The sequence below is a fragment of the Grus americana genome, chromosome 10 (genome assembly GCF_028858705.1).
Source record: "Grus americana isolate bGruAme1 chromosome 10, bGruAme1.mat, whole genome shotgun sequence".
Taxonomy (NCBI): Eukaryota; Metazoa; Chordata; class Aves; order Gruiformes; family Gruidae; genus Grus; species Grus americana.
This window is the reverse complement of record NC_072861.1, coordinates 10,688,643-10,702,722: the sequence shown is the minus strand read 5'-3', so window position 1 is coordinate 10,702,722 and position 14,080 is coordinate 10,688,643. Positions and strand designations below refer to the sequence as shown.

General features: G+C 38.2%; 1 protein-coding gene across 10 annotated transcripts in view; it reads right to left on the bottom strand.

Annotated features, from left to right (window-relative positions):
* Positions 1-4,163: 4,163 nt before the first annotated feature.
* Positions 4,164-14,080, bottom strand: part of ATOSA (atos homolog A) — a 47,209-nt gene continuing 37,292 nt past the window's right edge. For 5 of the 10 annotated variants that reach the window (XM_054836560.1, XM_054836561.1, XM_054836564.1 and 2 more), the window contains 5 exons: positions 13,106-13,264; positions 11,155-11,223; positions 10,104-10,303; positions 6,659-6,774; positions 4,164-4,767 (listed from right to left, as the gene is read on the bottom strand). In XM_054836560.1, the coding sequence (XP_054692535.1) occupies positions 4,721-4,767; positions 6,659-6,774; positions 10,104-10,303; positions 11,155-11,223; positions 13,106-13,264 (591 nt within the window). In that variant the 3' untranslated portion in view covers positions 4,164-4,720. Of the gene's footprint in view, positions 4,768-6,658; positions 6,775-10,103; positions 10,304-11,154; positions 11,224-12,052; positions 12,112-13,105; positions 13,265-14,080 lie in introns of those variants that run through there. The other 5 variants (XM_054836562.1, XM_054836557.1, XM_054836558.1 and 2 more) reach the window with 4 other exon arrangements.

Here is a 14,080-nt window from a genome sequence, read left to right as displayed (position 1 = left end):
AAAGGAGGGGCTTAAATAGCCCGCCGTTAATAAGGATCCCTAAATACAGTTGCTATGTGAACAATAAGGTATAGATTTTACTTAATAGTTAAATGAATGTACATGCCCTCCTTTCCTATACAAAATGTATTTTCCTAGCATCTTACGCTGCTTTCCCAGGATTTTGACCTCCAGCCCTCCCACCGCAGTGTATCCAGCGTGCCCTCTGGCTGAGAACCAGCATGCACAGACCCTGCACACACGGGTGCGGTGAACCAGCTTGAGCACAGCTTGGGAAGGATGGGCGAGGACAGGCTTGGTGTATTTAACATCCAGAAGGCAGACTGAAACGGGTCAGAAAAGTCAATCTGAAAACAGAAGCTGTAAAGTCAATGATTTTGCCACAGTTGAATTTTACTAAAAGCACCCCGAGCAAACCAAGAGCTGGAAGCAGTATTTTTTGAGCAACTGAAATTCATCCAGAGGCCAGGATTGTGCAGTAGCAAGGAACTCAAGGCATGTGCATGTCCCTCATCCAGAAAGGAATACAGCAGGGCAGATTGCACAGGAAAAATCATAAAGGCACTACCGAGTATTTTTTCCCCTGATGATAGAAAAAGCAACGATAATGGTGGGCATGCCACATTTGCTTCTAGCAAAACCAGGGAGAAATGGTCTGAAGATGTAAAAAACAGTAACACATAGAAGAATGATCATAAAAAGGATGAAGTCCATAGATATTGAAAGGAAGCAGAACAACAAAGCAGAGAGCAGACAAGAATGCAAGCTTCAGGAATTTCTTTCAAGTCTCTTAGGAAATTAATGAGAGGGAAAACAGTTTTGAGGATTCACTGGTTCCTTAATGAAATTATTTCTCTGAGGGAACAAATGTAAACTATACAGTGCAGAGGAAGGATGGGATGTAAATTAAGAACTCAGGAAAAGCAGAAGTTCTTCAATGGCCTCAAATACAAGAAAGCAGCATATAGAAACTAGGTCATTTTTTTAAAGGATGTGCATCAGAAGCAGATCATGAAGACAAGGAACATAGAATCATTACTGAAAATTACTGAACAAACTGTGTAAACCCCAAATGATTTAATGTTTCTTTCGTTCCATCTGGCATCACCAAGATTGTTGCAAGTTTGTTACGCTACCCAAGTATGACCTCAAGCTGGAATAAGGAAGGATTGGTTTATGAGATACTTGCATCAGTGCTTTTTTTCTTTATCTGGTAAATAGTTTCAACTTGGATGAAAAATTATCCTTGAGGGTTTAGAGAACTGACTGAAGCAATCTCCAATTAATTAGTGGTCATCTATATAGCAACCTGTAGAAAATGAATGGATTTTCAGGAGGCTGATTAACTCCTATTTCCTTTAATGAAAAGGAAATAGACTGTGTAAAGTGGGTGAAGGTGGCTGAGTTCCAGACACCTTCTGGCATTAATAAGGCCTCTGACACTTCCCCATGCAAATGAGGGAATATAACTTGATGAAACTTTAATGTGGTGGATGCAAGTTTTGTTAGAAATAGCTATCAATTGTTAAACAGCAATGCTGTGTTTAGTAGGGCTTCACAAAGGGCTCCCAGGGCCAGTAGTGCTCATCAGTGTCATTGGTGACCCAGACAGTGTACTATAAGCTTTAGTATTAGCAGATTACATTAAGTAAGAGAAGCTATAAGACGACTAGAAAATAATTGCAATTCAGGTTCAAACAGAAGATCAGATACAAAATCTTGGGTAGTGGGAGAATGAAGCTCAAGAACAACACATGCAGGAAAGCTACCATATTGGGAGCAAGCAGGTAGCACACCTGTGTTATACTGGGTGACAAGATGAACGCAAGTTGGCATCTCCTGGTACGGAAAAATCAAGTATTATAATGGGATGTATGAAGAGGCCTTTAATCCATAAGATTTATCAACCAGTCCTTCCGGTCTAATTGGCAGAGAGACGTCCTGCTTGGGATGCTGTGTACAGGCTGAGGCACTTCTAGACCAAAAGAAGAAAGCAAAGAGCCAGAATGATGAGAGGTGCAGAAAATAAAATCTGCAAGGCAAGGTGGACTGAATAGTCTGGTGTTGTCTTAGATATACAAAACAAGTCTGCAAAGGGAGACACAAGAACTAAATTGCTTTCTTTGTTTTCTAGTGAAAAGACCAAGTAATATTTGACTTCAACTGCAGCAAAATTTAGTTGGACATTATAAATAGCTTTCTGTGACAAGTAAATTTTAACACTGCAAGAGATTACTTGGAGCCTCCATCACTGGAGGCCCTTGTAAAGCACTCTGAAACATTTGTCAAAAATAATTCTATATGGTTGAGCCTATTGAGGAGTAAAGAGAAGCAGCAAATGACTTCTCAAAATTAGTCTAGTCTTATTTCTTAATCTCTGCATAGACGGTCTTGTGAAATTCAGTTCATATTTTATGAACATTCAGCATTTCTCCAGGTGTATCCCTAATGGAAAGTGTTAGCTCAGATCAAGCTGTAAATGGAGAATGACTTTGATTTAACTAAGTCATGCATGGATAATCCAGGGTCACTTTCATTCTGAATCCATACAGGGACTTCGTGTCGTTTGACTACTATTTCAATAGAAATTTATTTCCTATTGACATGACTTGTAGTGCCCATGTATTCAAAATCCACACTTCTTTGCTGTTCAAAACAAATTATTATATTACTCTGAAGGGAGAAAAGGATGGCTTGAAGAAGTCATTTCAAGTTATCAAGATACAGACATACAAACATTGCATATTGTCAGTGCAAAATAAAAGATTAATCTACAAGTGAACTGTGACTTTTTAATAAAAAGTGTGTCCTTTTCTCATCCTTTTTTGCCATCAAGTATGCAAGCAGATGTGCACCATGACACAAATAAGTACTTTGAGGATACATGCTGTTTGCTTATGACTCCATAGTAGCTACAAAGAAACTAGGACTCATTCTTATTATACTGGTCTAGGTCCTAGTTGTACACAGTACAACTGCAGTTGTATTTGCCTCTTCCGCTACCATGAGAAACCTTTTCTCAGTTTTACAGGGCACACAAATGACTAGAAACTGCAAACAATCTCTTCCTGTACAGTTTTTCCCAAGTGTCTATAGAAAAAAAAGCTAGCTAACCTTTGAAAACCTAGTGCAACAGAGCGGAAAATACTGCTGAAGTGGGGAACGGACTTGGTAGTATCTGAGCTTTGCCCTTCTGTGGCACCAGTCATTTGAATATAGAAGATAGCTGATAAGTATCAGCTGGAAAGTCTGGTCTCCCTTACTTTCCCTGGCAGACTTCCTGGAGATTTCACGATACACTGACTTCTCTCATCTAAGGACAGTGCTGAATATACAAGATGCATGTTCACTCTTTCTCCAAGAGTCTTCATCAGATAAGTGTGTTCTACTCCCAAATACAAAGGTCACCTTTCATATTACTGACACTCTGAAAACCTACAGCAATGTAAAGAGAAACATGTAAACCAAGGTAAGACGGTTGAGAAACTCTGAGATCTTCGGCAAACATTGTAAAGCTTCATTTTCATTATTAAATATTTACCTCAAATATAATCAAATGCTTCTAACTTTATTTCTCTCAGTTACAGAGTTTCACAGTTAGCATAAACTGTTGATCTGACTGTGTTTTGTTTTAGGAATACACACACATACTGGAAAATATTTACATGCCCAACGTAGCATTTCTAGTAAAACTTCTTATGGCCACCTAGTGGCCTAAATGGAACTGACCTATTAAAAATATCTAGGATTACGTGGAAGATCCTCCTTATCTAAAAATAAAACCAAAAGTACAAGTTTCATAGCTTTTTGCATATATTTAAGATATAAATACTAATTTGTTTGCACAGTACATCCTTTAACACAATCTGAGAAATCAAATGGGGGAGGGCGGGAATTTTATGTGAGAAAAACTAATAACAGAAAGCAAAATTAATGCGGCCCTTAAAGAAATTGAGGGAGCAAAATATGAATTGAACCAATGATCTGAATGCATGAGTAAGTAAATGGGCACCATGGTTGCAAGTGTTATGTGAGAAAAAAAGGAAAAGGGTACCATTAAAGAGGAAAAAAAAAGTTAAATGCTTGCATAGTATGAAATGTTATGGAAATTCACCTATCCCCATTTTCAATAACTTAAATGAATATCACTTAAAACATCACACAGATTAAAGACATCTGTATATATTTCAGATTTCAATATTAATGCCAAAAATACATAGTATGATTTTACATAGGATTTATGCTACATTAGAACACTAAAGACAAACATCACTTGAGTATTAAATGAAACATTAAATATTAAATAACTGAAAAATAAAATAAAAAGTGTAAACACTAAACTAACTTGGGAATTTGCTATTGCAACACATCCAATGAAGTGGTTTTAAACAGTACAAAAAGATTAGGTTTAAGTATGTTTCCAGTCTACTTGGAATACACAAAGCTCATTCCAGAAACCTTTTAAAAACTGGTCCAGGATCACATAAGAACCTTCTCTCTTGAGCGCTATTTTCATTCCTTTACAGACTTAACTTTATACTGTCATCTCTACCGATCTTCGCTTGTAAGGAGCAATCAACAGTAAAACAAATACTTTAGTTTGCCATTGTTTGCTAGCATCTTGGTGAAAACTGAGGATTTGTTGGAGATTCAGTGTAAGATTTGAGTTCATATGCAGCGCCGCTATCAACTTCCATGGATTTCCGAGAGAATAGGAGCCTTACATCTCTGTGGAGGTAGATCTTTCCAGATTTAGAACTCTGGAACCTGAAAAGATACAAGTATCTGTATTATCTAGCCCAAAAGATTCATCTTGCAATATTATTGAATTAAATGCATTCCTTTAAGAGATTAAGGCCAAAAAACCCATTTGAACATAATAAAATTAGTCAGTTAAAATGAAAGGAGAAAGAATAACCCAATATTTTCAATCTACTTTGTTGCCTTCGGCTTTTAAATGTTCTGTTCCTAATCACCAACGTAGCGCACAGCTTTGAAAGTGGCATGGAATATTTGAAGTTCACACTGCAATTATGTACATCAAAGATTAAAGTTCTCAGCAATCTAGAAAGGCAAAAAGTGCTCTTCAGTGAGCACTCCTGAAAATGCCCGAGGGGTGACCTAAGCACGCACAGGGGAAGGTTCAAATACCAACAAAGGCATATATACATATCAAATACGTATTTCAGTGCTAGCTATCATACAGACAGATTTCATTGCTCTCTTTATGAATGTACCAGCAAGAAGTTTACTACTGCTTTATACCACATGCCAAATTTAAGTCCAACTCAAGCAGCAGTAGATACAAGCATCTCTGCAGGCAGACAGAAGAAGGTTTTTCATGCAGATTACAGAGCTATTTCAAAGAGGCTGGTCCATGGTTCACTGGCCCAATCACCAAAGTAAAGAGCAGCCAATTTTGGGCCCATTCATCTTTTATGCTGCAGCTAAACAGCCTAACTCAGGTCCTCCAAACCTGCCAGGAATGTGCCAGTTCCACTTTCCCCGAGATTTAACAACGATAGAGAGAAGAGATCCGCGCTTCAGAGAACTGTATTCTATAGTCTTCTTCTGGCAGAACTCCTTCATTTCCTCCCCTCCACCAGGAAAAGCCGGAGAGCCTAAGGAGCATTTCTTCTGGCAACTGAACTTAACGTCACTATCACTATGCCATGGTAAGGGAGAAAAGCTATTGCAATAATAGAAATAGAAAAGCTACTGCTATTGCAACGACAAAGTGATACCATAACAAGTGCTGAGAGAGCGGTGTGCACTGTATTTCTCATGGATTACAATGTGCAAAGATTTTTAACAAGAATTTACTCATTGACCCCACTGAAGCAAAAGTAGTATCTCTAGAATAAACGTAGCCATAATCCGACTGAAATTCAGAGGAGACAGACAACTACAGAAGATCCATCAAGGTTTCATTTTCATCGTCTGGGGCAGGCAGGTTGTAGAAATGGATTCTGTGCCACTGCTTTGTTCAGACGAGTGATACAGAATACGCTGTAGTCATCCCCACAGCCAGACAAAGGAAAATTCTGCTCTCCTAGATACAGAGCTCCCATCCATCAGTATTTATTTGCTTGGTGCTGTCAGTGTGAAAGCCCTTTACCTGGTAGGCAAAGGGGAGAAGATTCTATCTGAAGAGAAGAGACTGGAGGAGAGCACAAGAAGGAAGAGCAAAAGAGGCAAGGACAAACTGAACACCACAAAGTTAATTTAGCATGTAGCTCATAAGACATTTTCAAATGAAAAATTGTATTGAAAGATCTTTTGCAGCAAAAGTATGACTGAAGTTAATTCATCTAGAATAGATAGATCTAGTTATCAAAGCACCATCATAAAGTAGAGCTCAATTCCCATTTTACACATGGATCTATCAGGAAATAATTAGCAAGGTCTATTTTTAAACTTCTTGAGCTTACTCTTTTCTATTAGTGAGAATCCTGCAAGACTCCCTTTGCCCAGTAAATGATGCTTCCCTGTAACACGGCTCTTCTGACCGTGACATTTCACAAAGATTGAAGGAGGATGAGTGGGGGACAGCAACAGAGTTGGGGGGTTCTCTCTTATCATAGTAATTGGGATTTAGAAGTGTTGCTTTTCATACATGCAAATACATTGGAATAATCAAAAGACAACCATTACGTACACCTTTGCGGGGTGGTGATGGCGTGGCCAGCATGGGACTGGCTCCAGAGCTGTGGCAGCTCCAATAGTTCTGCGTAAAGGAATCGAGAAAAACAGAGGTCTCTGACAGACGCTGTCCTAGGAACAGTATCAACAGACTGTCAAAAGACAGGAAGGTTTAAAACCACAAATATCAGATGAGCAAGAAAGTCTGGCAGATGAAAGAAAGTGATAAACATTACTGAAGAAGTGACAAATACAAGCACAAAACCCCTATATATATATTTTATAGGTCATCAAAATTCACAAAAAACAGAATAAGCCATGGAAACAGGATATAGCAGGAAGATCAGAAAAACGTATGTGGCAAGACACATTTTGCAAGTGGAAAAGACTATACAACACAATCTACAAAATTTGTAAGTAAAATCAATTAGGACAAGGATACAAATTTCTAGATCAAGACAAATGCTGAGAGATAAGAAAGATCAAAAAGCAACTAGTAAATCAGTAATAGCAGGTATCTTCAGCTTCCACCAATAAATGTATCATATCACACATTACAAAAATATTTTTAAAAAAAAAAAGTTTCTCAACACCTTGAGGAATCACTACTTTTAACAACCAGTTTCAAGCTTACCCTCCACCTAGCCTTCAGTAACAACCCCTCTTTAGCTGTCAGTAACAACAATTATGCTCCATGCAATTAAAAGAGGCAATATGTCAGTAACTAAAGCTGTTGACCAAGCTGTAAAAACTTGAAAAATGCTGAGCTGTGGGCAGGTCAACTGTTTAATTGCCCTTTATAGGGGTGCCAGAACGTGACTAGAAATCAACGGATGGTCAATCACCCTCACAACAGTGGGCAGAAACGAGGCGCGAGCAGAGCTGGACTCAGATCTCTTATGCTCATGTAAATTTAATTACAATGCAAAAAATCATTGCTTTACATGCAACAAAAAAATTATCCTCAAACCATCTTCAAGAAACGACTTAAACTGCAGGTGCAACTCTTGATTTTCTTACAGTGAATAAAGCTCTTTTGTCCGTGCAAGCTACATGTTGTAGCTGCGGGTACAAATACACCTAATGGCATATTGAACAGTACCTCAAACATACAAACCTGCATGCAGAAGCTGCATAAACAATAAATCTGACACTTTAAAAAAGAGTGTTGTAGAAAATCTGGCCGCCAATGTTAAGTTCCAGACCTATGCAAGCATTTTTGCTGAATTACCACTTGAAAAGAAGCTTTCATAATGTGAGTGCTGACAACCGTGATTAAAGGCTCACAAGCAGATGCAACCACAATGCAGCTTACTGGTGGTGACTTCATTTGTTTTTTTGAGCAAAATTTCAACATGTAAGCTTAAGATGCTTGTTTTCAACAACAACTGCAACTAAAACTGAAAGGCTGTTCTAAGCTAACCTGAGTAACAAAAAAAAAAGCTTAAATTTTTTTAGGTTTGTACACAAATTTTCAGTAAAATGGGTTTAAGGAAACATTTCTGCTTTTAAATATGACATTTGAAAACCAACTTGCATATGAATTAATATACTACTAAGACTTTTTATGCTCTCCTAATCAAAATCACCTTTAGTAAAGAAGGCTACTAGATTGACAACTGAGTCTTTTGTAAAATCTCAAATACTCTGTATAATCAACTATGAGACAAATCAACATAAACTACTGTAGTATTTCAAGGAGTTTAGCAGTTCTTCCATTATGAGAAAGGACCCACTGTTTGGGTTCATCTCTGAAGCATACTCTGGAGGTATTCACTTTTCCAAAGTAAGCAGCTAAGCACTGTAATTATCAGACGGCTTGTTTTTCCAGCCAGAAATGGATGCATTTCCAATTACCCATTATAAATCCATGAGTTGATCCCTACCAGAGGGCTGAAAGCTGAGCTAAATTGTACAGGTATTTCAAAACTAGAAGCATCAGATCTGCTACATTTCTGTCTCTCGGCAGGTATCAGAAATAGGAAACTCATAAAAATCTTCTAGCTATAAAAGACAACAGAGAAGAAAGTAGGTTCGCCTTCAAATAGAAGTAATTATTGGGTCTGTCTCCAACAAATTCACAAACTACATTAAAGCAGAAACTGAAAGGGGACACAAATCTACTACTCTTCATGCCTGTACAACAGAGCCAGTTGGCCACAGATTTTCTTTTGCCTACCTCTGCAGCTGATGGCTGTCCCCAGTTCCTCTGCATCAGTTAGATCAACACTACAAGTGAGTAGAGCCTTTTATTTCGGCTACATGCTCTTTTTCAGAATTTACCCCACAAGAAAATTTTTAGAAGGTGGTTAAGTTAGACATGGCAAGTTTGTGTGGCCTGAAAGGATGAATTTCAATCTAGGCTACAATTCAGAATGAAAACATAGTTCAACAGCCTCATCATGATGGTATTTTCACACTCCAGCAAACCAACACATTTTTTTATGACTGTCAGCTTTCATTTAACAGGAAAGCTTGGCCTGGAATCACTGCCCTAGACAAAGTTGTGTTTCAAAAGTCTGCTGGTAGCAATCAATGCCACTAATTAGGGAAAGTAACACATACCAGAAGTAATTCTACAACAAGCTAAAGAGAAAAGTCTAAGAAATTTGATTTTGTTCTGCTTGCTCGCTTCAGAATATCAGCTGCCGTTGGGTTTCCAAGTGCTGCAATGAAAGCACTGGGTCTGCACGTACGTGGTTTGTTTACTACAATAATGCAGACAAAAGTCTGCAAACTGCAGAAGGAGAGAGTAAATCCATCATTCCTCCTTTGTTTCGAACTGCAGTCTCCAGAACATCCCGAGCAGCAGCACAGTATCTGGTTTCAGGCAGTGCTTTGTAAATCATTTAAGGGAGATGGTGTGAATATTTTATAAAGTGAAAGGCATTATTAGCAGTATTGCATCATGAAACAGGTATTTACATTTTTCCCACTAAACACTGTATTTTTAGGAGTAACTCAGAATGCTTTTCACATTACAAGCTATTCTTGTGAAGAGGCATGTGTGTAGAACACTGGCCACCTTGTCTACATTGATCCTTAGTTTTGGCTTTTGCCCATGTAACATCCATCCACACTCACTATTTCCTGTAATCTCAGAAAAAGTACATTGATCCAGCCAGAACTAAATCTCTCTTGCTAAAAAAAGAATTAAGCTTTACAAGGCTATACAAAATACTTCAATGCCAAGAAAGAGCTTTATATTTTAACTGTGTTTCTCCCAAGCAGAATCCAAATTATTTATTAGCTCTTCTTCCTCTACTGTCTAGCTTAAAGACCAAGTTAAAAGCATCCTTATTTAAAAAAAAATTAAGTCTGCATACAGAAAGGCTGGCTGGGAAAGAAATCACAAGATAAATTCTGGCAGGTACTTGGGTTTTGTGGTTTTGATTTTGTTTGGTTTTAGATTGGTTCTTTTTTGTGTGTGGTTAGGTTTTTTTAAACTCTGAAGAGCTTACCTCAGATGTATGAGGTAGCGTAGTAGCCTTTCTTCAGTCTGTTGACTATTTTCTTTATTGACAGTTCTCTTGATTTCTCGTCTCACAGGAACAGAAAAAGTTCTTTGCCGTAGGAATGTTTGATGATTAGCTGGCATTTCTCTCAAGTCATAGATCACCACAAACATCTTCACCACAGTTTTGTTAGGGTTAAATAAGGTCTGAAAAGACAAACACTTCAATACAATACTCTTCAGAGATGACAAATTTAAACAAAAACCAACCAAACCCCATGTGCCAAAATAGTCACCATTCTCTATGCACTTTGTTCTGGTGCTACACAGAAACATTTCTGTAAAATCATTCTGCAGTTTTTCTGTTTTTCAACACTTCAGCTACTAGCAATTCCCATTTTTAAATATAATACTAAACACAACTTAATCTGAATGAAAAACTAGTATATGACTACTGTTACTTTGCTGATCTGCATCCCCATTTTTGTTTATTTTCGTGGGTGGCTTTTTGTCTACACTGTTTTCTAGATACAATAGGCTCACAGGAAGCAGCACAGTGGTGGGCTCTGCTTTCAAACCTGAAATTACCAATCTGTTACCCTGGACTGGTTTTATAAAAGAAAAAGGCAGATCATTGGTTCTAAGAAATGACCGTGATTTGCTTTCTGATTTTATTACAAAAAAAATAGGTGGTATTAAAATGTTACAAAATTTAGAAACAACTGAGTATTTAATCTTAATCCTTTTAGAAGGATTTCAGAATTTGGACTGTGGCCTAATTACTTCTCCATTACTTCTTCAAAGCCACAGCATCCCCGACTATTCTGAATCTTCAGTAACTGATTTTAAGTCTCTTCACAGCACAGATGGGTTCAAAGGTTGGGAGTCTTTTTTGTCCCACAGATTACACACAGATTTCTACTTTGAATAACTACAGTACCTACAGAGATGCACACTTCCACTGCTAGCTTCATGCTCATCTCCAATAACCTCATCTCCTCTGCATGACTTTCTTGATATTAGTGGTTTCAAGGCACCCTTATCTGCTGAGTACGTACCACTTGTATTGTTCCTGAAGGCGGTACCCGATAACCCCTTTTACCAAGGGACTCTAAAGTAATTACACCCTAGGAAAAAAAAAAAAAACCCACACATTTAGTTCACAGGGAGACATATAAACAAATCAAAATATTCTATTCATGTAATTGTATTTATTCAAAAAACAATCAGTAATGCATAAAAATTAAAACTAGAGAAGGCAACGCATTTAAGATGCAGTTAAAAATCAACAGTAGGGGCCTTACAGATACTTTGGCACATCATTAAAAGGTGTGCAATAAGGGGTACGTTCTGCTCTTGAAACAAGAGCCAAGGTTCCACATCTTCAAACTAGCAGTCAGGGAACTATTGCAAAACATAGCTTTCTTTTCAAAGCTGCCTCTAAGTTCAAATAGAAGATTTGTCTCCTCCTTTCCATTTTTGTATCACCTACAGTCGCACCAATAACACTCCAAATCTCACAGAACTAATTTGTGCTTTTCAAAGGCAGCAGATGCCCTTAATCTTCCATTCTAATTCAAACCCTACCAATGATGACATCTGCTTTTGTACCAGCTGTGAGCATCTGAGTGTCCCACAGGCGCTGCAACTGTGCTGAGGCCACCCTTAGGGTACCGCCCTAGAGCACGCGTTCGATTAACCTGCAGTGCACAACTGTTGTACCCCACTGCACTGGGCTTAACCAAAAAAAAAAAACCAACCCAAAAAACCCCAACAAACAGCAAAAAAGACCCCAGAGGAGAGAAACTAGCTATACAAACAGAAACAATGTTTCTGATGACGGAGGCACTATACAAATGTTGTATTAATCCTGGGAGATGGGCCATAATAGCATGTTTAGAGCACGTGGAAAAGACTGAAACAATGAAACCCAGCTAGGAAAATAAGCAATGCTACTTTAACCATTTGAGGAACATCAGAATCCCTTCACCTCCTGGAAAAGCCCATGACATAATCTAGAAAGATGAAAGCAAAACAGCAGATACTTCTTTGCACTGGTTAAGAGAAGACATATACAAATTTAAACTATATTGCTCAAACTTAACTTCAAAGCCATTTCATTTTCTGAATATTTTTAAAAACAGAAGGTCAGAAATATGGTCAGTGCTATGAATTTAAAATCTAAATACAGGGATAATCAGACGTTCAGTTTAAACTTACATGTTTAAGTAGAATATTTACCATATTTTAGACAGACATACACATATCTAAACCTCTAAAAATTAGATCCGCCATCCAGGTAACACTGGAGTTCCTTAGCAGGCGTTCAGAACAAATCTAGCCATCTGACTGAATGCATGCTAGCATGCAAGACACCTTTCGCTTTTTACCAGGAAGTACTTCCAGACATCCAAAAACTGCGCTGTCATTGTAGAAACGTAGAACAGAATTGGCACACAGATACCAAGAACACAAATACCACGTCAGTGCAAACATCAGCAAACCATGCAGCTTGTGAGAGTTCTGCATTGTCACACTAGCTCAGACAATATTTGCTTTAAAAGAAAGGGCTGAATAGCTTCTGCATCTAAGGTCTCCACCAGCAATTGCACCTTGGCCTGCACCTAAGCCGCTTGCTGGCAGAGTGCTTAGTTGCCCAGGGCAGCTGCTTGTTGGGACAACAAAATGCATCCCATCAAGTCCAGCTATTGCCTCACTACCTATTTTAAGTTAGACGGATAAAAAGAGATGGTGGGGGGTGATGACTCCAGTGTGGAGGCAGACAAATACATTCAATATCCCAAGATGAGAGCAGCTGGATGTTGGGGCAGTGCAATGGGAGGAAAAGCACTAGCTAGGGACAGGAAGAAGCGACAGGAAAATTCTATCAGAAGCCGCTGAAAATAACCCAGGTCCCTGCAAATCCCTACTTCCTGAACCCTCTACTCACCAAACTCTCATTCCTCACCTAGCAGAATTTATTTAAAATAAATCCAACCACACACTTACCATGTAAGGGGAGGGTGCATTATCATCTGAAACACTGTAGAATGACACTTCAACTGGCAGAGTCATGTGCGTGGGACAAAAGACTCCACTTGCTCCCACTTCTGCTGTGAAACCCTCCACGACACCGAGCGGGTCTAAGCGAAAATTCAGGACAGACTCCTGAAAAACAAAACACATACAGCTCAGGTTGGGAACGCCTCAAATAAAATATAGCAAAACTAAGCAGCAAACAAGGCGACAGGTTTATGTAAGAACTTGGGTCTTTCGTAAGATGACCTGCCAAAAATCAACACTGAGGACAAAATCATGATGAACAGCAGAACATTCGGCAAGATGATAGCAGTTTAAGAGAAAGTATCATCCAAATCCAGTCTTCATCCTACTGAAACTTGTGCAAAAGGCCACAGAGGATTTTATTGCAGCAGAATCTATGCATAATTTTCCTTGACATATACTGTCTGGGAAAAAAAACAACAATCTAGAATCTGTAACTTTCCTTAACATATTCACTCCATATTTCAAATATGGAGTACGATACAACCTGTTAACACAATAGCTATTAGTTGTTGATATTTGATAGGCTACATGAAGTGAAAAGCTGGAGGCTACACTTCAAATACGTTCTGTTTACTACGCTGATTTAACGCAGATTTTGTAACGTATTAAGTAGGCTTTGAGAGTGAAAACGTAAATCCTTTTTTCTAAGTATATACATTATAAACATGAACAATTCTAGGTTGTTAAATCTCATTTAAGTCAACAGAACACCTCCTAACTTGACCACAGTGGGACATAAAAGTTATAAGCAACTCATTGTATCTGAATCTCCAAAAGATGTCTGGGGTGTGAAATGTGTCTTTATACCTGGAAATTAAAACAAATTTTATTCAATTTAATTATGAACTTTTACACTGTAATCAGGCTGGAAATATTCACAGTAATGCACTTTTAAAAGCGGTGCAGAAGAATACTAAA